This window comes from Scyliorhinus canicula, chromosome 3 (assembly GCF_902713615.1).
Source record: "Scyliorhinus canicula chromosome 3, sScyCan1.1, whole genome shotgun sequence".
NCBI classification, from domain to species: domain Eukaryota; kingdom Metazoa; phylum Chordata; class Chondrichthyes; order Carcharhiniformes; family Scyliorhinidae; genus Scyliorhinus; species Scyliorhinus canicula.
Genome location: NC_052148.1, coordinates 169,809,720 through 169,830,473, shown reverse-complemented (window position 1 = coordinate 169,830,473; position 20,754 = coordinate 169,809,720). Strand labels below are relative to the sequence as shown.

Sequence of the window (20,754 nt, the reverse complement as noted above, 5' to 3'; positions counted from 1 at the left end):
AGAAACCCATCCGGCCCTGCCACCTTCCCAGACTGCATCCTCCCAATCGCGTCTTTTTATCTCCTGCGCCAGTATTGCTCCTTCTAATGTAGCCTTGTCTCCCTCCCCTAGCCTTGGGTACTCCAACCCATCTAGAATAGGGGCTGGTTTAGCTCACTCAGCTAAATCGCTGGCTTTTAAAGCAGACCAAGCAGGCCAGCAGCATGGTTTGATTCCTGTACCAGCCTCCCCGGACAGGTGCCGGAATGTGGTGACTAGAGGCTTTTCACAGTAACTTAATTGAAGCCTACTCGTGACAATAAGAGATTTTCATTTTTTTCAAATTCCAGCATCTCACGGTCTCCCCCGGGTGGCTCCGACCTGTACAACCTCTCGTACAATTCCTCAAAAACCCTGTTAATCAACTCCGGAGCCACCACCAACTTCCTGGCCCTATCCCTTACTTGAAGAATTTCCCTTGCTGCTGCCTCCCTCCGGAGCTGACCTGCTAACATGCCTTCACGTCTCCATGTTCATAAACTGCACCCGACGCTCGCCTCAGTTGGAGCACCGCCTTCCTGGTGGATAGTAGGTCGAAGCTCGCCTGTAGTTCCTTCCTCTTTCCCAGCATCGCTGGGTCCCCATCCGCCGCATAACTCCTTTCTGCCTCCAACATCTCATCTATTAGCCTCTGCCGCTCCAACCTCTCCTCCTTGTCCACCCTGGCCTGAAACAAAATTACCTCACCCCTCACTACTGCCTTTAGAGCCTCCCATTGACACCTCACCCGTACAGTTGAACCTTACATATTCCTTAATTACCTTTTCAATTTTTTCACAGAATACTTGGTTCCCCAAAAGCCCCACATCCAGTTTCCACCCCAGCCTCTGCACTACCCCCTTCTCCAGTGCCATATCCACCCAATGTGGAGCGTGATCTGACACTGCAATTGCAGAGTATTCCGACCCCTTGACTCCAGCCAGCAAAGCCTTTTCCACCACAAAAAAGTCAATCCGCGAGTATACCCTATGGACTGCTGAGAAAAACGAGTACTCCCGTTCCCCTGGGTGCAGGAACCTCCAGGGGTCCACCCCTCCCATTTCCACCATTAGCCCAGCTAGCGCCTTTGCCCCCCCTGATGGGACCAGTGAGCGTGGCCGTGATATGCCCAACCTTGGCTCCTGCACCAGGTTCCAGTCCCCCCCCCCCACAATCAGCTCGTGTGTGTCCAAGTCAGGAATGGCTCCAAACACCTTCCTCGTAAATCCCGCATCGTCCCAGTTGGGACCGTATACACTTACCAGCGCCACTAATCTCCCGTCCAGCGCCCTGGCCACAATCACGTATCTACCCCCCTGATCTGCCACTACCTTCTCCATCTGGAGGCGTACCCTTTTGCTGACCAACACTGCTACCCCTCGAGCTCTTCCATCAAATCCAGAGTGAAACACTTGGCTAACCCAACCCTTTTTAAGTCTCACCTGGTCCTTCACCCTCAAGTGAGTCTCCTGCAGCATTGCCACATTGGTTTTCAGACTTTTAAGATGCGCAAGCACCCTTGACCTCTTAACCGGACCTCCTAGTCCTCTCACGTTCCACGTAACTATCCTTACTCTGGAGGTCTCTCATCATCCCTCCCCCCCCCCCCCCACTTCTTATCCACCATCAACATACCGCCGGGCCCTGCCCCATAAGCCTGACCCACCCGTCTATTGTTAACATCGAACCCCTTCCCCCCCTCCCGAAAAACCCCCCTGCCTTTCCCCCAGAAACAACATCCCCCAGCATCCACCCCCCCCCCCTCTCTCTCGCCCGCCTCGTAGGCCCATTGACGCCTGCTATCCAGGTTCCAATGTCCGCAGCCCTCCTCTCACCTCCGTTCACTAGCTGACTGACTTTAGCTAGCTAGTGCGGGTGGCTCCCCACCGCCAAGACATATCATCCGCTTCCACCCAGTCCCAGAGGAAAAAAAACCCAACAATCCAACCCATACAATTCACTAACATTACATTTAACCGTCGCAATACAGAGCGCCCATCAACCCACCATTAACGTAAACTTTATAATAATACAAAGAGAAGTAGATTACAATACAAATCCGTAAAAAGTAAATTATAACATTTATACATTTTCCGGCTGTTCAAACACAGTCCACAGTCTCTCTTCCAGCTCCGCTCTTCACGTCTGTCCCAAGCCTTCTGCCTTCACGAACGCCTCAGCCGCATCCGCTGTCTCAAAATAAAAGTCTTTGCCGTTATACGTTACCCTCAACCTCGCAGAGTACACCATATCAAACCGTACCGCCTTCTTGTACAACGTCGCCTTCACTCGCCAAACGCCACTCGTCTTTTTGCCAACTCCACCGTCAAGTCCTGGTAGATCCGGACCGTAGTGCCATCCCATAGTATCTCCCGCTTCTGCTTCGCCCAGTTTAACACCTTCTCCTTCACGCAAAACTTATGGAAGCAGATAATTACTGCCCTTGGCAGCTCGTTCACTTTGGGCTTTGGCCTTAATGACCGATGGGCTCGGTCTAGCTCGTACTGGGAGGGGCTCTCACCCTCCCCCATCAGCTCCACCAACTTCTTAGCGAAGTATTGTGTTGGCCTTGGGCCCTCTGTCCCTTCGGGCAAGCCCACAATTCTCAAATTTTGCCGCCTTGAGCAGTTTTACAAGTGTTCCAGCTTTGCTCGGAGACCTCTATTAATCTCCACAGCTCTCCGCAACTCATCCCCCATCAAGGTGACCTGGTCGCTGTGTCGTGACACGGCTTCCTCCACTTCTTTCATCTTCTCGCCCTGCTCTCTCACCTCGGCCAATGCCTTTGCCACCGCCACCTTCAGCGGGGCAATTATCGGGGCGATTGCTTCCTCCACCAGTAACTTCAATGCGGCCGCTGTCTCCTTTTTCCAGGCCTCCATGTGCCTCGCAAACTGTTTTTCCAGCTCCCCCACCATCACTCGGTCATCTTCTCCACCGTAAATAGTGCAGCCCTGCTTTGCAGTTCGGCTTCCGCCATCCTATCACCACTTTTATTCGTCTTCTCCTTCAGCGGCAAACCCGCGTTTCCTCCATTCTTCGACGCTGCTTTTCACATCCTTTAGCGGCTTATTGTTTTTCATTTTCTTTCTCTTCTCCTCTCTCTCCCTCCACCCTTCTGTCCTTCATCAATCTGAACTATTCTTTCTTTCAAAGACAAAGGGGAGGAAAAAAAACTTCACCAAACTTCTTTAAATCTTCCAGCTCTCTTCCTTTCCCCTCTGTACTCATCCAGAACTCCCCTTGGACCAGGTTCCAGCCTTCTTTCTTCATCCTAGGTGGGAGCCATCCATCGTGGGACACCGCTCTTACATGGTGCCCTGGATTCGGGCCTGCCTCCTCGGCCTCCTCGTAGCTCCGCCCCCGCTTCTCTGGCCCAGACGCCATGCTGGGCCCAGGACCTTAACCCCGCCGTCCCAACACCCGCGCGGGGTTTTTCACCGGTTTTTAAACCGGCCCCGCTGGCTGCTCGCGACGGCCCCAAAGGCCGACGGTAGTCGGGAGGTGCGTTGCAATTCGGGGATTTCCCCGAAATCGCCGCGACTCGCAGCCACCAGCGTGAGCTCTTCGCGCTGCGGCCGCCCTGCGCGCCCACGTCACCGGAAGTCTCTTGACCTCCAACATATTTCTAACAGGGATGAGATCAAATGCCTACTACCTCAACTAGAACATTGTCACTATAATAATGGTCTGACAATAAAGGATGTGAAAACAATATTCAGGCTGCCTTCAGACTACTAGTGGGCTTCTACAAAGAAACATTAACACAAAATCAGGAGTGTAATTAGTTTTCTGACTCCCACGGTCATTTTGGGCAATAAGTAAACAAGTAGGTGGCTTCATTGCAGGTGTCATATAAGTCATGTCTCATTTGGTCAATTTATGAAATAGAGTGCACAATCCTTTTAATGTTACAATGATAATGTACTCAAGTACACTCTCAAAAGTGGGCGGCACAGTAGCACAGAGTGGGAGCCCTGTTCCTTCACAGCTCCAGGGTCCCAGGTTCAATACCCGGCTTGGGTCACCGTCTGTGCAAAGTCTGCAAGTTCTCCCCATGCCTGCGTGGGTTTCTCCGGGTGCTCTGGTTTCCTTCCACAAGTACCGAAAGACATGGCGTTCGGTAATTTGGACATTCTGAATTCTCCCACTGTGTACCCAAACAGTCACCGGAATGTGGCAACTAGGGGCTTTTCATTGCAACTCAATTGCAGTGTTAATGTAACCTACTTGTGACAATAAAGACTATCAAAATAAAAATTAAAACATTAAACTGGCCAGGGATCTAAGTTTTGTCTACATACGCTTGCACAAACTTTACCCTGAACAAGTTTAGTGCACAAAGACCCAGTGACCCAGAACATGGAATATAATTTGTTGGGCTTTATTAGCAAAACAATAACATTGCTCCTGACTGTATTAAAGCAAGTTGTACCAGAGAATTAAGCCTGATGGTTTTCAAGAATTCAATCTGCAAGTCAAAAATGTTCCACCAATGCTGCCTGAACAAGGGATAGGCAATGACACAGTCAGGAAGAGTTCCATTAGCAACAACAGGAGTGCATTAAATTCTGCCATGAGAAGGATAGTAATACAACACTGGTGCAACTGTTACAAATCTTGCTTCTTACAAGTACAAATTCTGAAATGTTGGGACTTGCATAAGTGTATTAAAACATTGCTGTTTAACATTTTCTAATTGCACTAATGTTAGGTAAGTCACTGTGATGGCTCAACAAAATAAGATATTTTATAATACCAATGAATATTTATAAATAAAAGTTTTCTAATCTTATATTAAGATTGGTTTTCACATTCTAAACTACTTTCCACCCAAAGCGGTCAGGAGAGGGCATTTTGATGAGAGAAATTGGGTTTTAGGATAAAGGCATAAAGACAGAGGGACAGGTATTCCTCTTACCTTCAACGTTACATCACATAGTTCTTTGGCTTCATAGAACTGATAGAGAGCACGATGATATTCCTTCCAAGCTTCATCTGCTTCAAAAAGAAAACAGCCATCTGCTTCAGTTTCATGGCTAAATGACCGATTGGGAAGCCTCTTGCTCTTTAGCTGATGATGCTTCAAATTTTCCGGAATCATATCACTTGAAGCCATTTCTTTAAATATTATGCCTTCAGCTGGAAGTATCTAATTGAGACCTTCAATTTCTAGTCTCGGAGGTTCAAGCATCTCGGCAATATTTGCATATGTATCCTTTCCTGGGTAAAAAGAAAAGTGCCAATTAATTAGCAATTACACAAACTCACATACATATCAACACTGCACAGTATTTGTTAGCCAGCTTCTAAGTGAGAAAAACAGAGTACTACAAGCTTCAAGTTTTTATATTAACACGGAATAATGTGGGTTATTTTTAAAAGCATTTGATGGCTGGAGGAATGTTTGCTTTACTAAGGTGTAGTACTTTATATTCCCCCAAATTATAATTCTCTATATTGTATTCCATCAAAAGCAGCTTTTCTAGACCAAAGGGAATCAATTCGAGATCTGAGAAATCATGGGATATATTACAGCATTGGACCAAATGGTCATCTGAATGCGATGGCGCATTTCAGTGCATGAACGGCAATACTGACATTTTTTTTTAAAATATGGAAATCGGATTTTCCTCTGCAACCCTGAACCCATGACATTTTCCTCTGATCCTTTTGTGAGCTAGGAATAATAATAATCTTTATTGTCACAAGTAGGCTTACATTAACATTGCAATGAAGTTACTGTGAAAAGCCCCTAGTCGTCACATTTCGATGCCTGTTCGGGTACACAGAGGGAGAATTCAGAATGCCCAATTCACTGAACAGCGTGTCTTTAGGGACTCGTGGGAGGAAACCGGAGCGCCCGTGCCTATTGTGCAAGGCGCACGCCCACCCCAGCTTTGGTCTGGTTCTCCGTTTTAAATTTTAAAAATCATATTTCCTCCCACGTACCATTTTCATCTGGTGGCGCAGGGCTTTGGAAGCCCTTGAAAAACTGATCATGTTCCAGTTCCTGAGCAAAATGGAAAGTTTGCCGAGGAGCTGGAATATTCTGAATGTACATACCTTTAAATATCACTATTAGGTGTTGCATAGTAATGTATATTTTTCATGCAGTGATGATTCATCTTAGAGATCTGTCTTTCAAAAGTAAGTTGACCCTTACATTGACCAGCCTTGTGTATTTGTTCACATGCAAAATAGTATTTTTCCAATGGAGAAAGTACCATAATGCAATGAAAAATGTTACAAATTGCCTGTCAGTTTGTGCGGTCATCCTTTCTGTTATGTGAAATAAATGGTTCTGTCCAATAAAAATAAAAGCCTGGTTATGACACTTGGAAAATAGGTCTGACTACCTATCCCCTTACATTGATTGACAGGCATTCCATTTATTGTTTAGATAGCTGTGATCTTTTTGAATGCTTGGCTGAGTTTCAGCACACTCTGTGCTTCCATCAACTGAGAATGAATAACAGTTTAAAGAAATTTCAATACAGACTGCCCCTTTGATGTAGCTCCTGGTTAGTTGGGATCAAAATCAAAGTATTCCAGGATATTTTTCACATGGCAGCATGTCAGTCTCAATGTATAGAGGCTTTAATTAGCTGGTGAATGGTGTATTTATTTTCCCCAAGGAGTGTAAAATACGTTCCATTGATATTGCATGGTGCATACTGGGCGAGTGGCAATGGAGGATACATGGGTGATCTGAGGGGGCATGGAGGATACATAGAGGTGGCATGGCAGACATAAGGGGTATGTGCAGACATGCAGGTGAGTGGGGGCTGGGGGGTCTTTAAACACTGTGGCGAACTGATGTTATGTGTTGGTGAACAAAGGTGGGTCTTCTAAAAGGCCTACCCCAACACCAACATTACTCTTGCACTCCCCAGTGCAACTCCTCAATTACATTGCAAACATGGCCCCGGTGTGAAAAGACAAAATGACGTGGGAAGTCACACAAGGGCCTGGTGTGCAGTTTGCGAGCTCCGAACATGTGCAGGGTGGGTTTTCCTAAACCCAGAGTACAATTTGGCCTATTATTAGTTTGGAAGCTGCATATAAGTTACATAGAACAGTACAGCACAGAACAGGCCCTTCGGCCCTCGATGTTGTGCTGAGCAATGATCACCCTACTTAACCACGTAACCCGTATACCCGTAACCCAACAATCCCCCCATTAACCTTACACTACGGGCAATTTAGCATGGCCAATCCACCTAACCCGCACATCTTTGGACTGTGGGAGGAAACCGGAGCACCCGGAGGAAACCCACGCACACACAGGGAGGACGTGCAGACTCCACACAGACAGTGACCCAGCCGGGAATCGAACCTGGGACCCTGGAGCTGTGAAGCATTGATGCTAACCACCATGCTACCGTGAGGCCCCTACGGTAACTATTTTCTGCAACAAAATATTTTTCCCTCAGGTACCGGTGTCATCTTTTGGAAATTAAGACAAGACGACCCTGGAAATGTGCCAGTATTTGCAGTTTTTTTTAAAAACCATGAACAACAGATTCGCAGACAGAATAGCATTTTGGAGCTTCAAAACCTCAAAGCAGCGTGATGGGATACTATTTCAGTTCCTTCAGCATTACATTCCTGGTTTTACTTTCCTCGTTTAAGCCCACTTCTTAAAACCTACCTCCTGGCTATATTTGGTCACCTGTCCTAAAATCTCCTTATGTGGCTCGGTTTTATATTTAATTTTAATACTCCTGTAGGTTAAATATTCTAAGATTCTATAGAAATACAAGTTGGTCTTAGCTGCAATGATGTTGAGGAAGTCACTTGGGTGAGGACCGTTGCCACTGCATGGTGACAGGAGAGCTGCCCTGCTCTTTCAAATCTCCGCAAGTTTGTTTTAAGCAGCACATTAATGAATTTCACAGCTGCTGTTGGTACTCATAGCTGATGTTGGGCCACTGGCCAAACCGGAATTATTTGGGGGCTTTAATGTATATTGAACCATATTTTGAGAAAGGTGGTTTCAAAGAATTCGCAGAAACACATTCCTTCTGAACCTATGTCTAAAGTAACTTTTCATTTTGAATCCACAGCTAACCTGTGGATTGGCTTCAATGTCACATCCAAGCAGCAGAAACAGCCTTCAACTGTTTATCATTGCAAGTACTGGAAAGCATTTCCCCCTAACTTGCTGTTCCAGCAAAAAGAAAATGCCTAGTTTTAAGGCTTTTTTCATGACTACAACTACAAGAATATAAAATGAAGTATATTGAGGAAGGCAAAGAAAAGCAAATCCCAATAAATGGTCCCACTTGGAGAGCAAACACTGACATAAATGCAACGATTCCTTTCTGTACTTGAATCTTATTTATTCATTTTTTCCAATTAAGGGGCAATTTAGCGTGGCCAATCCACCTCCCCTGCACATCTTAGCCACGCAAACACAGGGAGAATGTGCAAACTCCACACAGACAGTGACCCAGAGCCGGCATCGAACCTGGGACCTCGGCGCCATAAGGCTGCAGCACTAACCCACTGTCACTGTGCTGCCCTCGTGTACTTGAATCTTCAAGAGTTGAACTATGTGTTACCTAAATAGTTCCACTTTGACTACAAAAATAAAATAAACAGCAACCAATCGTGTCCCAAAACCATTTTGCACTATATTTTTGAAAATGCATGATTACCATGTGCATTTTACATAGATTAAATCTACTAAAATGCAAAGAATCATAACATTCAGTTAAGAAAACATACTACTATATAGGATGCAAATCTCAGCACTTTTCATGTACCAATATACATTATAAACTATTACTGAGTCACACTAATTAAAATGATAAAATCAACACAAAATTGATCTGTACAGAAAAAGTGGCAGGCAAAAGGTCTTTATGAAAATGGAAACATGTTTTTTCCCCCCTAAAATGACTCACATCAAATCAATTCTCCTGTAGGTGAGCCTTGGCTCAGCTGATAACATTCTCACCTCGAGTCACAATGTTCCAAGTTCATATACCACTCTAGGACTTGGGCGCAAAAATGAAAGTTGACACTCCAGTGCAATAGTGTGTTATGGGCCAGGATTTAGAGAACCCCAAAGTGTATCATGGAGTTCACCTGACCCACAACTTTTAATAGATCGTAGTTATGGGAGCACACGGCCCACTCTCCAGGTGTGGTACAGCAGAAATGGAAAAGTATTTTTTAAAGAAAAACAATGTTTACTTTATGAACTCAAGTTAACCTTTTTAAAACATACAGTGAACATCTTAACAACTATCAATTCAAATATAGCCCCCAAAGAATACAACACTAAGTAATCCTTAATAACGTCCCAAACATCCAGAAGACAGAAGAAACACTTTTTAAACAGAAGCACATTAGGTTTACATTCACTACTGAGAACATCTATAATTCTGAATTCACCAAATAATCAAGAGATAGTCTTTTCATGGCAGAGATCAATAGTACACCTGCTCTGTCTGGCTTCAGCTCCAACACTGAAAACAAAACTAAAACACACCCTGCAGCAAACAGCCCAAAACAAAAGTAAAAAGCTGACAGACAGCCCAGCTCCACCCACATCTGACATCACTACAGTAATATGAGCAGCCAAACATTTCTTAAAGCGACATTCTCATGACAAGTGAGTATGCTGCACTGTTGGAGATGCAGATCAGATGTTAGGCCAAGACCCGGTCAGCTTTTTTTGGTTGGATGCAAAGATCCCATGGCACAATTTTGGAGAAGAATAGGGGAGCTACTCCCGGAATACTGGCCAATATTTATTCCTCGTAAACATCACAAAAAATAGTCTATCTGGCCATTATCATATACCTTTTCATGAGAGTTGGCTGTGCCCAAACTTGCTGCCCATTTCCTATTACAACAGTAATTAAACTTCAAAATGCTTCATTGACTGCAAGGTACTTTTGAGATGCAGGTGATTTGATCGCAGTTAAAAGATTTTCATTTTATTCTTTCAAATGGACAAATGCTTTCTTTACTACAACCATTACTGTTCCTTTTCCCTTTAGTTTCATGACATCTTTGGCGATTTAATTTCCCTCACTCTCTACCCTTTGCCAGACCTCCCCCTTTGTTCTCCCCCACCCCATTCCCCCGTCCTGCTTCAAATGGAACAATCCCCATCACATCTCTTCCTTCCTTCAGTTCAGTAAGAAGTCTTACAACACCAGGTTAAAGTCCAACAGGTTTGTTTTAAACACGAGCTTTCGGAGCACTGCTCCTTCCTCACGTGAATGAAGGAGCCTGAGGAAGGAGCAGTGCTCCGAAAGCTCGTGTTTGAAACAAACCTGTTGGACTTTAACCTGGTGTTGTAAGACTTCTTACTGTGCTCACCCCAGTCCAACGCCGGCATCTCCACATCATTCCTTCAGATTCCTTCAGGGCAGCAGGGTAGCATGGTGGTTAGCATAAATGCTTCACAGCTCCAGGGTCCCAGGTTCGATTCCCAGCTGGGTCACTGTCTGTGTGGAGTCTGCACGTCCTCCCCGTGTGTGCGTGGGTTTCCTCCGGGTGCTCCGGTTTCCTCCCACAGTCCAAAGATGTGCGGGTTAGGTGGATTGGCCATGCTAAATTACCCGTAGTGTCCTAATAAAAGTAAGGTTAAGGGGGGGGTTGTTGGGTTACGGGTATAGGGTGGATACGTGGGTTTGAGTAGGGTGATCATGGCTCGGCACAACATTGAGGGCCGAAGGGCCTGTTCTGTGCTGTTCTATGTTCTATGTTCTAGTTCTGAAGAGGAGTCATATTCAACTCAATGTGTTAACACTCTCCACAGATGCTGCCAGGTCTGAGTATTTCCAGATCTTTGTTTTTAATTTCAGATATCCAGCTTCCACAATATTTTGCTTTTATTGTAGTACTGACAAATAGTTACTCCCCAGTTCTTTTCTGCTTTTGCACAAAAGTCTGCAAATTTTTATGTTTCAGATTGAAATCCCATTACTTCTGTAAGGAAAATATGTAGGTTATATACCAAAAAGGAGTACGTTTGTATTTCAAACAGCTAATTAAATTCCCAACAGCTGATGCATTCAATTGTACCTGCTGTGATCAGAGTCACTCCTGGAAATCAATTGAACGCTGGTAACTTCTCATTGCATCAGCAGCAAACAATTGCAGTGGCTTCAATGAGCAAAAGAACTTTAAATAGTCACTTCAAAATTCAAGACCCGCTACTGTATACTGCAAAGATTTATTCTAACGTTAGAAAGAAATGTAGCCAGCGTGCACTGTTGTCAGGCTCACTGGCTTTAAAAAAAAGTAATGTGCACCATCACAATTTTCAAAATTCCGCAAAGTTAATTTCTTATCCTCACTTGTCCAAAGAAAACCTAACCTGGAAGAGCCGGGGTTCCTTGTTTAAGTATGACCATTCTGAGTGTTTCCATTTCCCACTGGATTTAATTCTGTTTATAGCATAAACAGCTCTCATTATTTAGAACTATAAACTATATTTCTCAACTTGCACAGATCCAGATGGAAATTTATAAAACGTTCTGCCAGTTTAATAAGGCAGCATGGTAGCACAGTTGGTTAGCCCTCACGGCGCCGAGGTCCCAGGTTTAATCCCGTCTCTGGGTCACTGTCCGTGTGGAGTTTGCACATTCTCCCTGTGTTTGCGTGTGTTTCGCCCCCCCCCCCCACAACCCAAAAGATGTGCAGGGTAGGTGGATTGGCCATGCTAAATTGCCCCTTAATTAGAATAAATGAATTGGGCACTCTAAATTAATTTTTAAATAAATAAATATTTCCCAAGCAAGACCTTGAAGAAATATTCTGCAAATGCAAGGTTGAAGCATTTTTAGAAAGTCTGTTAAGACAATGTTTTAATTTGCATTAGGTGATAAACATTTATGTATTTGTTACCTGTCTGGAAAAAAAGACAGGTTAATATTTTGGGTATAGCCCTCTCTCAGAACTGAAAATTCTTGAGATTGAAGTTAGTTGGGGTTACCAGGTACTTATTTTTTTATAATAATCTTCAGTGTCACAAATAGGCTTACATTAACACTGCAATGAAGTTACTGTGAAAAGCCCCTAGTCGCCACATTCCGGCACCTGTTCAGGTGCACGGAGGGATAATTCAGAATATCCAAGTTACCTAACAGCACGTCTTTTGGAGCTTGTGGGAGGAAATTGGAGCACCCGGAGGAAACCCACAGCGACACAGGGAGAATGTGCAGACTCCGACACAGTGACCCAAACTGGGAATCGAACCTGGGACCCTGGAAGTGTGAAGCAACTGTGCTAACCATTGTGCTACCATGCTGCCCAATCCTGAAGTTCTGTTTTGATTGAAACGATCCAAGGGAAGAAGTAGGGGAAGGCAACAAGGACAGAGTGCAGTTCAGTCTAATAGTGTAAATATGTTAAGCTGTGTCAGCGCTGTGTTCTTTTTAAAAGATAGCTGTACAAATATAATTTGCTAATTAACTGAAGTGCCTAGATTAGACATTTCCCACTAAGCCAATGACAGAAACAAATGAAGTGGCTTCTTGATAGGAGAGATAGACAATCCAATGATTCACTAACCTTGACATTAACTATGAATGAAGTTCGTCATTTGGTTCGCAACAACTTACTGGACATGTTTATCCTTTTATGAACCAAAGTGGAAAATGAGAGGACTGTGGATGAAAGAAACTATAAATAGATAATGAAAGTTATTGACTGCCCTTGATCTCAACTTTATGTAGTTGACCTCAACAACATAATCTGAAAACAGTGTCAGTTTCCATATGTATGCTGATGACACCAGCTCTAATTCATCACCATCTCTTTTGACTCCTATATTGTCCATAATTTAGCAAAAAGCTGGTCCAACATCCAGTTCTGGATGCACAAAATGTTTCCCCCAATTAGTCACATTGCTAAGTCTTGTGCATGAGTGATACCAATCAGTAATTTCAGAGTGACGAAAAATATATTGAATTGTTTTAAAAGGACCTTTTAAAGACAACAGACACTGACTAAAGAAGGCGGCTACAAGTCACCTGATAACTGGTATTGCAAACAATTGACCAACTTCTGGAAATTTTCAATGTGAATTACAATTCTGACACCCTCATCAAATTTCACAACCATGGAAGTCGAGAACCATTTCAAAAAGGCTATGGTGAAATGCACTAGATATAACATTTGCATTTCGAGAAGACCGTCTCTCCAGCAGACAGCTGGAACAATGGTTACATGGAGATATATCTTCCTACACTCATTCAGGGGGTTAATGGCTGGGACATTACAGAATCTACTCATTCAACTGGCCTGAAACAAAAGCAACAAATGCTTCAAGCATCCAGATAAGCAAACTCCTTCTGAAATTATTATAGAGCGAGAGAAGTTATGTGATTGAAGTAACCATTTGAAAGCTAATACAGCTGCTAAACACAATAGTCAGGAAAAGCTGACTATTTTCTAGTGCCCATAAAGTCAAGGCCTGATCTCAGCTAAAAATTCAGCTCAAAGATGGCGAATTTCCATTGAAAGGAACCTCAGGTGCAAAAATCATCGATATTTTGGAAAAGAGAGATTATGTTTTTAAAAAGAATTGTCTCTAGCAATTGCAGTTTTATATGGGCTTGAATTCAACTCTGGAAATCTAAAAAAAAGTGAGGGAAACCTCCTCATTAGACAAGGACCCAAACACTGAACTCTTCCATTTTTTTAACCTTTTTGCATTGAACTTTAATTTGATTAAGAAAGCAAGTACCTACAGTACAACTTGAAAATTACATATGTGTGTGGATGTGGGTTGCGAATGGTCGAGAATTACCTTACACAGAATTACCTTTTTAAATACTTTTACCCGGGTGGGTTTGGAACTTAATAAAAACTAACCCCCTTTTTGTTTTAAACTCAGGAAAGCCGAACAGACTCCTTTCTTTTCCATCAGTACGTAAAAGGTTAAGCAAAGACATTGAACAAATTCCTTTATCATTATTTTATCCTCCTGAAAACCTGTTATGATTAGACTTAGAGAGTGGTAACATATGGCAATCATATCTTACCCCTTCTCACGTGGCCATTATAAAGTAAATACTGGACAGACTGAAGTCATCAGCTTTGGTCTCTATTACAAAATCTGTTTCTTAGCGACTGACTCAATCCCTCTCACTAGCAAATTTCTTATGCTGAAACAGACTGTTTTCAAAGAGTGTTATATTTGACCATCCACACCACTTAACTCACTTATTCCCAACTCCATAAAATTGAAAGCATCCTCCTCTGCCACAAACTATAGAAAAGTTACAGCACAGGAGGCCATTCAGTCCATCTCGTCTGTTCCAGCCCAAGAATACCCAGGCGACCTGTCTAATCCCACCTTCCTGCACCCAGCCCCAGCAACATTCTGGTGAACCTTCTCTACACACTCTCCAGAACAATTACATCCTTCCTGTAATGTGGTGACCAGAACCCATACAACACTCAGTTGTTGCCTTACCGGTGTTTTATGTAATTCCAACCTTGTATTCTTACTTTTATATTTTATACCGCTGCCAATGAAGGAGATGCCTCAGCTCATCTGTTGCTGAAACCCGCATCCAAAACTTTCTTGCCTCTAGACTTGACAATTCCAGTGATTTCCTGGAAGGCCTTCCATTTTCTATCCTTTATAAACTAATGGTCATCTAATCTTTGCTCCCCTTATCCTTACTTGCACCAAGTCCCCATTATGTAGGTTTTAATGAGAAAGGAATAAAGAGGGAATTTCTGAGCTGACGCACGTTGGCTCCTCGTGAAACAATACCTCTATTTTAAAATTACCATTATAGAACATAGAACAGTACAGCACAGAACAGGCCCTTCGGCCCTCAATGTTGTGCCGAGCCATGATCACCCTACTCAAACCCACGTATCCACCCTATACCCGTAACCCAACAACCCCCCCCCCCTTAACCTTACTTTTATTAAGACACTACAGGCAATTTAGCATGGCCAATCCACCTAACCCGCACATCTTTGGACTGTGGGAGGAAACCGGAGCACCCGGAGGAAACCCACGCACACAGGGGGAGGACGTACAGACTCCACACAGACAGTGACCCAGCCGGGAATCGAACCTGGGACCCTGGAGCTGTGAAGCATTTATGCTAACCACCATGCTACCCTGCTGCCCTTGTATTTAAATCTAATTTTAATGCCCCCACTATTGGCAGTCATGCCTTCAACAGCAAAATCCTAGAATACCCTCCCTAGAGTTCCGTCTCTCTTTTCTCCTTCAAGGCATTCCTTACCCTACCACTTTGACCTAACTTTGGTCTTCTCCCCCCAAAATCTCTTAATGTGGTTTGTTATCAAGTTTTGCTCTATAACGTTTCTGTGAAGTTACCTTGTGACATTTTGTCATATTAAAGGCACTGTGCAAATTGTTGCTATGTCGGAGTCTTATTTTTCAACAGTACTGGAACAGCAGCTCAGAGAGAACTCAATGTCAGTTTGAGTAGCTGGTACTGAATTGTTGAATGCATGGCACCACTTTTTGGTACAAATACTAAAGTTTCACACAGCCAACATGTTGAAATCAAAAAAGGCTATTCTGTATATACATAATGATAGATGGATCAGGAGCTGTTGGATTGCAATACAAAATGGAGCACGATTCTGCAGTTAAGAGAGAAAATGAAGGCATCTCAAGGGTGTTTTAAACTTGTTTAATTGACACACTGGTTAATTGGCAAAGCACATTAGAGTTTAGTATATAAAAGAAAATACATTTTCGATATGATCAGGACCTGAAAGGGAGATTATTTTAAAAGACATCTTAGACATTGCAAACTGTAAGGATGTGACAAAGACAATGAATAGTCAATTTTCCAACACCAGACATCTGTTAGTGTTTATGGAATCTCTACATCCCTTTTAAATATCCCTCCAATACTACTGCACCATTTTATCAGCAAGCAGCCACCCAAGTGCCAGATACAGAACTTATGAACGGAACTCCCAAATATCATAAGTAAACACCACTCCGGCCGTGCCTCCTGCTATAAACTTCAATCATGTCCCAGTGGAGAAGCCCACTTTAAAATCTAACTCAGGAAGTGGTAGGGAGGAAACATTGAAATTCACAAGAAAATCCCAAATTTGTTGTTGACAAATTACACTGTTTAACATTAAATAATGCTGAAACTATAATGCCTACACCCACCATTCTAACGTTGTCCACAACCAGCAAGACCTCGGTCCATCCACACCCAACCATTCCAATCTTTTCCTGGCTGGCCCCCCAGTCTCTCCTCCCTCCATGAACTCCAGCTCACTCAAAACTCCACTATCTGCATGCTAAGCAGCACCATGGCCTGTTCATTCATCACATCCCCACCTCAATGTCCTCAATTACTCAAAATTAAATTTCTTATCGTGTTAAAATCCTCTAATGACTTATTACTCTCTTTCTTGGTAACCTCCTCCAGGCTATCCAATACAAATTCCTTAAACACTGTTCCTCTTGCCTGTTGTGAACTCCAATTGCAACTATACTCTGTATCAAAATCCACGTTCTGGAACATTTCCCTCCCCCTTCAAGACTCTCCTTAAAACATATCTGAGATTTTCTCCTCCTTTGGTTTGGCATCCATTTATTGATTACACCTATGAAGTGTTTTGGGACACACATATTTGAGGCACAATATCAATGCAGGTTGTTCTTATACGCTGACATCTACAAAGTCCGAACCTGGCCTACAGTGTCAACATCGTCCAGATTGCACTTCCAGAAATTTCCCCGCATTCTTTTTTAGATCGAAACTTTGTACCTTGTCCTACTCTGTACAGGGTCGGTTAGCTTATTTGGCTGGACAGCTGGTTCGTGATGCTGAGCGAAGTCAACAGCTCAGATTCAATCCCCGTACCAGCTGAGGCTATTCATGAAGGCCCCAGCTTCTCAAACTTGTCCCTCGCCTGAGGTGTGGTTATCCTCAGTTTAAATCATCATCAGTCAGCTCTCTAAGGTGAGAGCAATCTATGGCCCTCTGGGACTGTGGTGACATTTACATTTATTTATATACAATTCTTAGTTATTTATACTGCTGTAAAAAGGCCCAAATGCGTTTAATGCTCTGATAGCTAAATTGTTATTAAAGGCAAGATGACAAATATTACCATCTGGTTCGGGACCAGTAACTGTGGTCGAAGTTTGAAAACCCAATTACTCACTAGGAGAATAAAGCAACAAGATTCCATTCCAAAATAAACGTTACTATACTAAGTCAGAAAAATAAACACATCTATTTTATATTCTTCACATTCAGAATTAATACAGTAAATATGAATTAACAGGAAAACTGTGGTCATAAATACCACACTGCACATTTAAATGGCAGATGCAATCGAGAGATCCCACAGATTTCTCAACAACCCACCCAGCGGCACAGTATCACAGTGGTTAGCACTGTTGCTTCGCAATGCCAGCGACCCGGGTTCAATTCCTGCTTGGGTCATTGTCTGTACGCAATCTCCACATTCTATCTGCGTGGGTTACCTCTGGGTGCTCGGTTTACTCCCACAAGACATGCTTGTTAGGTGAATTGGACATTCTGAATTCTCCCTCAGTGTACCTGAACAGGCACTGGATGTGGCAACTAGGAGATTTTCCACAGGAACTTCATTTCAGTGTTAATGTAAGACTACTTGTCACAATAATATAGATGTCAGGGACCATTCAGTCTCAAAATATCATTAAAGCTGTCTCCCTCACAGCAAATTTCCACTCTTCACTTGTGAATATCTAGCCTCTGAATTAAGCCGCTCCAACTCATACTGCGTCAATGACTGCTCATCTCTTCTCCCGGGACTGCGTTTCGCAGGATTCACAAAGCTGCACTGCAGCCTCTAATTACTGGCACACTTCCAACTCTTTCACAGACCGCGAACTTCACTAAGCAGGCACTGCCTCAAGTTTCTCTCAGATCTAGTCTTCCAGTTGGAGAGCTATAAATGGCTACAGGTTTTCTCCCGAACCCAACTGCCTCCAGCACCAGCATCCTCCCGCCACCTTCTCAGCTCCCCAGGACTTTGGAGTCCTAACTGCCTGATGCCTGCCAATACAGCACCTTTACAAGAGGCTGTTTAGCACAGGGCTAAATCGCTGGCTTTGAAAACAGACCAACCAGGCCAGTAGCACAGTTCGATTCCCGTAACAGCCTCCCCGAACAGGCGCCGGAATGTGGCGACTAGGGGCTTTTCACAGTAACTTCATTGAAGCCTACTTGTGACAATAAGCGATTTTCATTTCATTTTTAGTATCCAGCCTCCCACCTTCATGCTGCAGAACACTCACTCCCCCAGAAAACAAAGATAAATTGAAACCAGAAAACCTGAAGCCCATTTCCATGATGACATGGCCTTTCAAGGTTCACAAATGCTTTTAAACTAACGTACCTCCAACTCCCAAAACAAAACATCTCTGTACACCACTCCTTTGCCAGCATCATGGGCTAGATTTTCCATGTCCCCATCAGGCACATTTTCAGCAAGGTGGCACACAAAATAGGGCAGGTGTCCAGTTTACCACCTTCCCACCTTAGAGTTCACCCCCATAGCATGCTCGGTGCACAGGCACAGAAATGGAGCTTATTAACAAGCAATTTGACCCTGATAGTACACTGCGCCATAATGCAGTTGCTGTGAGCAGCCTTAAAAAATTTTTTAAAGCATGGGGAGGGGGGTACACTGCCCTCAGCGCATATCCACTCCCAAAGATAGAACAGCCTCCCTTCCTACCCAGCTGCTCTCCAAATAGAACACCCTTCTTTCTTCTTACCCAGTTGAGGAACACTCTCACGCCCCCCCCCCCCCCCCCCAAATATCCTGGGCTGAACTCACTCAGAGGCCATCTTCTTGGGACTGGTTATGGCCCTGGTACTGAGCTCTTGGCACTGCCAGGACTGCTGAAGCCACAGCACCCAGTTCACCCCCCCCCTCGCAAAACACAGCCCTAAGTCTCCCGCTATGTCAACCCACCTGCTGTTTTACAACCTTGTAAGTACATTACTCCAAGTTGCTTTAGTTTGCATTTATCCCACTTTCTATACTGAAACACTAATCTTTCCAGAACTAAACATTAAATCTAAAGCATTAGCATGAACTAAATATTCATCACAAAAGGCATTTCCCAGAGGAATGTCCTTCCCTGCACAACCTATGCTATTCTAGCCTAGGGTCCTTTGAAGCAATTCATTAAAACTGAGATTAAATCTCCTGTGCTTCTGAGTTCCTAAATCTACAAGAGCTGCCTTTGAAAGCAGACCAAGGCAGGCCAGCAGCACGGTTCAATTCCCGTCCCAGCCTCCCCGAACAGACGCCGGAATGTGGCGACTAGGGGTTTTTCCACAGTAACTTCATTTGAAGCCTACTTGTGACAATAAACGATTGTCATTTCATTTGTACCTGTACCTCAATTCCCATTTACTGTATTTGCTCTGTGTCCCTTGATCTTTACAAAGGTACTTTCAGCGAGGCTAGCTGGATCCGTTTTTTTCCACAAAAACAATTTTTCTTTTTTTAAACATATTGCTGGTTTTCCAGAGCAGCACAAGTAAGTGTTCTCGGAGGAAACCCTACAACCAGTTGTTTACCCTCTGTCGATTCCGGGTGATCCGGGGGAGGGCAAGCCACCCGAAGTGGGACTTGCAGCCGTCCAAACAACAAACGTAGCGGTAAAGTAAAAGTTTGAAATAAAAAAAGAAAAGTACAAAGAGTAGGTTATCTGGTTACTCCGTGGCTGGAAAGAAGCGAGCGGGGAGAGTTCTGTCATCCCAATCCCAGCCAGAAGTCTGGCGTCGGAGTGGGACCGGGACAAACAACGGGCAGCTCAGCCACTGGGAGAGAAATATTCCCCACCCTCCAGGAAGAAGCCGGGAGAGGGAAACAATTGTTTGTAACGACGCACCAGAAAAGAAATACAAGCGGCCGAATTATATTAAAACGAAAATAAAAGCGACCCACCCCAGTGCCTGAGGGCAAAAGCCGGGGAACTTCGTCGTGTCAGATTCTCAAACCCCCCCCAAATTATTATTATGTCAGGTTAAATATTTCAGTTAAATGTATACACAACATGAGAGCGCGCAATGGTTTCTTTTATATCAAATCAACTCAGTTCAACTAGTCAGCTGGGCCAAATGGTTCTTTTCCCAGTCGGACATACCTTTTCCTGCTGCGTGGGCGGGAGCGTCGTGCATCCATGGCTGAGAGGGAGACCGCACCCCACTCCCACTTCCGGGCGGCCCCGGCTGCCGGCGTCCCCCCTGCCCCTCTGCGGCCGCTGCTGATGTTCCGGGTGTCCGGCGGCGGCGGCAGTTGCTGCTGTTACCCTTCCCGGGCCAGGTTCTGAGGCGGAGCGCGAGCGCGCTGCCGACCTCCGCAGCAGCAACAACAACAAACAAAAAGCTGCCGCAAAGCACCGAGTGCACAATTTTAAAAAACACACTAGGGGACGAGTGCGTCGTAAATTCGCCTCGTCGCAACCGCGAGAGACACTGGCTGGCCTAAGGTTTCATCTGTGGCGAGGTTGTAACTTTCAACCTACATGGTGATACCATCTACATACCTTTGAGAAGCGGGATTCCTATATTTTAAAAAAATACTCAAATAAGAGTAAGAGCCCATCTGGTAGAACATTATCCACTCACTTGAAGACGTCAAGGATATAAATAAATTATTTTTTTTAGCGGTTTAGCAGCAAATGCAGCCTTGTGCAAATGTGAGAACAAACGTTTCCAGTTGTAATAT

The 20,754-nt window shown here is 44.1% G+C and overlaps 1 protein-coding gene across 3 annotated transcripts in view; it reads right to left on the bottom strand.

The window, feature by feature from the left end:
• The window catches only part of klhl8 (kelch-like family member 8), a 64,869-nt gene extending 44,483 nt beyond the window's left edge, over positions 1 to 20,386 (bottom strand). The window contains exons 1-3 of one of the 3 annotated variants that reach the window (XM_038791724.1): positions 20,171 to 20,386; positions 12,559 to 12,653; positions 4,940 to 5,241 (exon numbers count right to left, since the gene is read on the bottom strand). In XM_038791724.1, the coding sequence (XP_038647652.1) occupies positions 4,940 to 5,137 (198 nt within the window). In that variant the 5' untranslated portion in view covers positions 5,138 to 5,241; positions 12,559 to 12,653; positions 20,171 to 20,386. Of the gene's footprint in view, positions 1 to 4,939; positions 5,242 to 12,558; positions 12,654 to 19,601; positions 19,794 to 20,170 lie in introns of those variants that run through there. The other 2 variants (XM_038791723.1, XM_038791725.1) reach the window with 2 other exon arrangements.
• Positions 20,387 to 20,754: the final 368 nt, after the last annotated feature.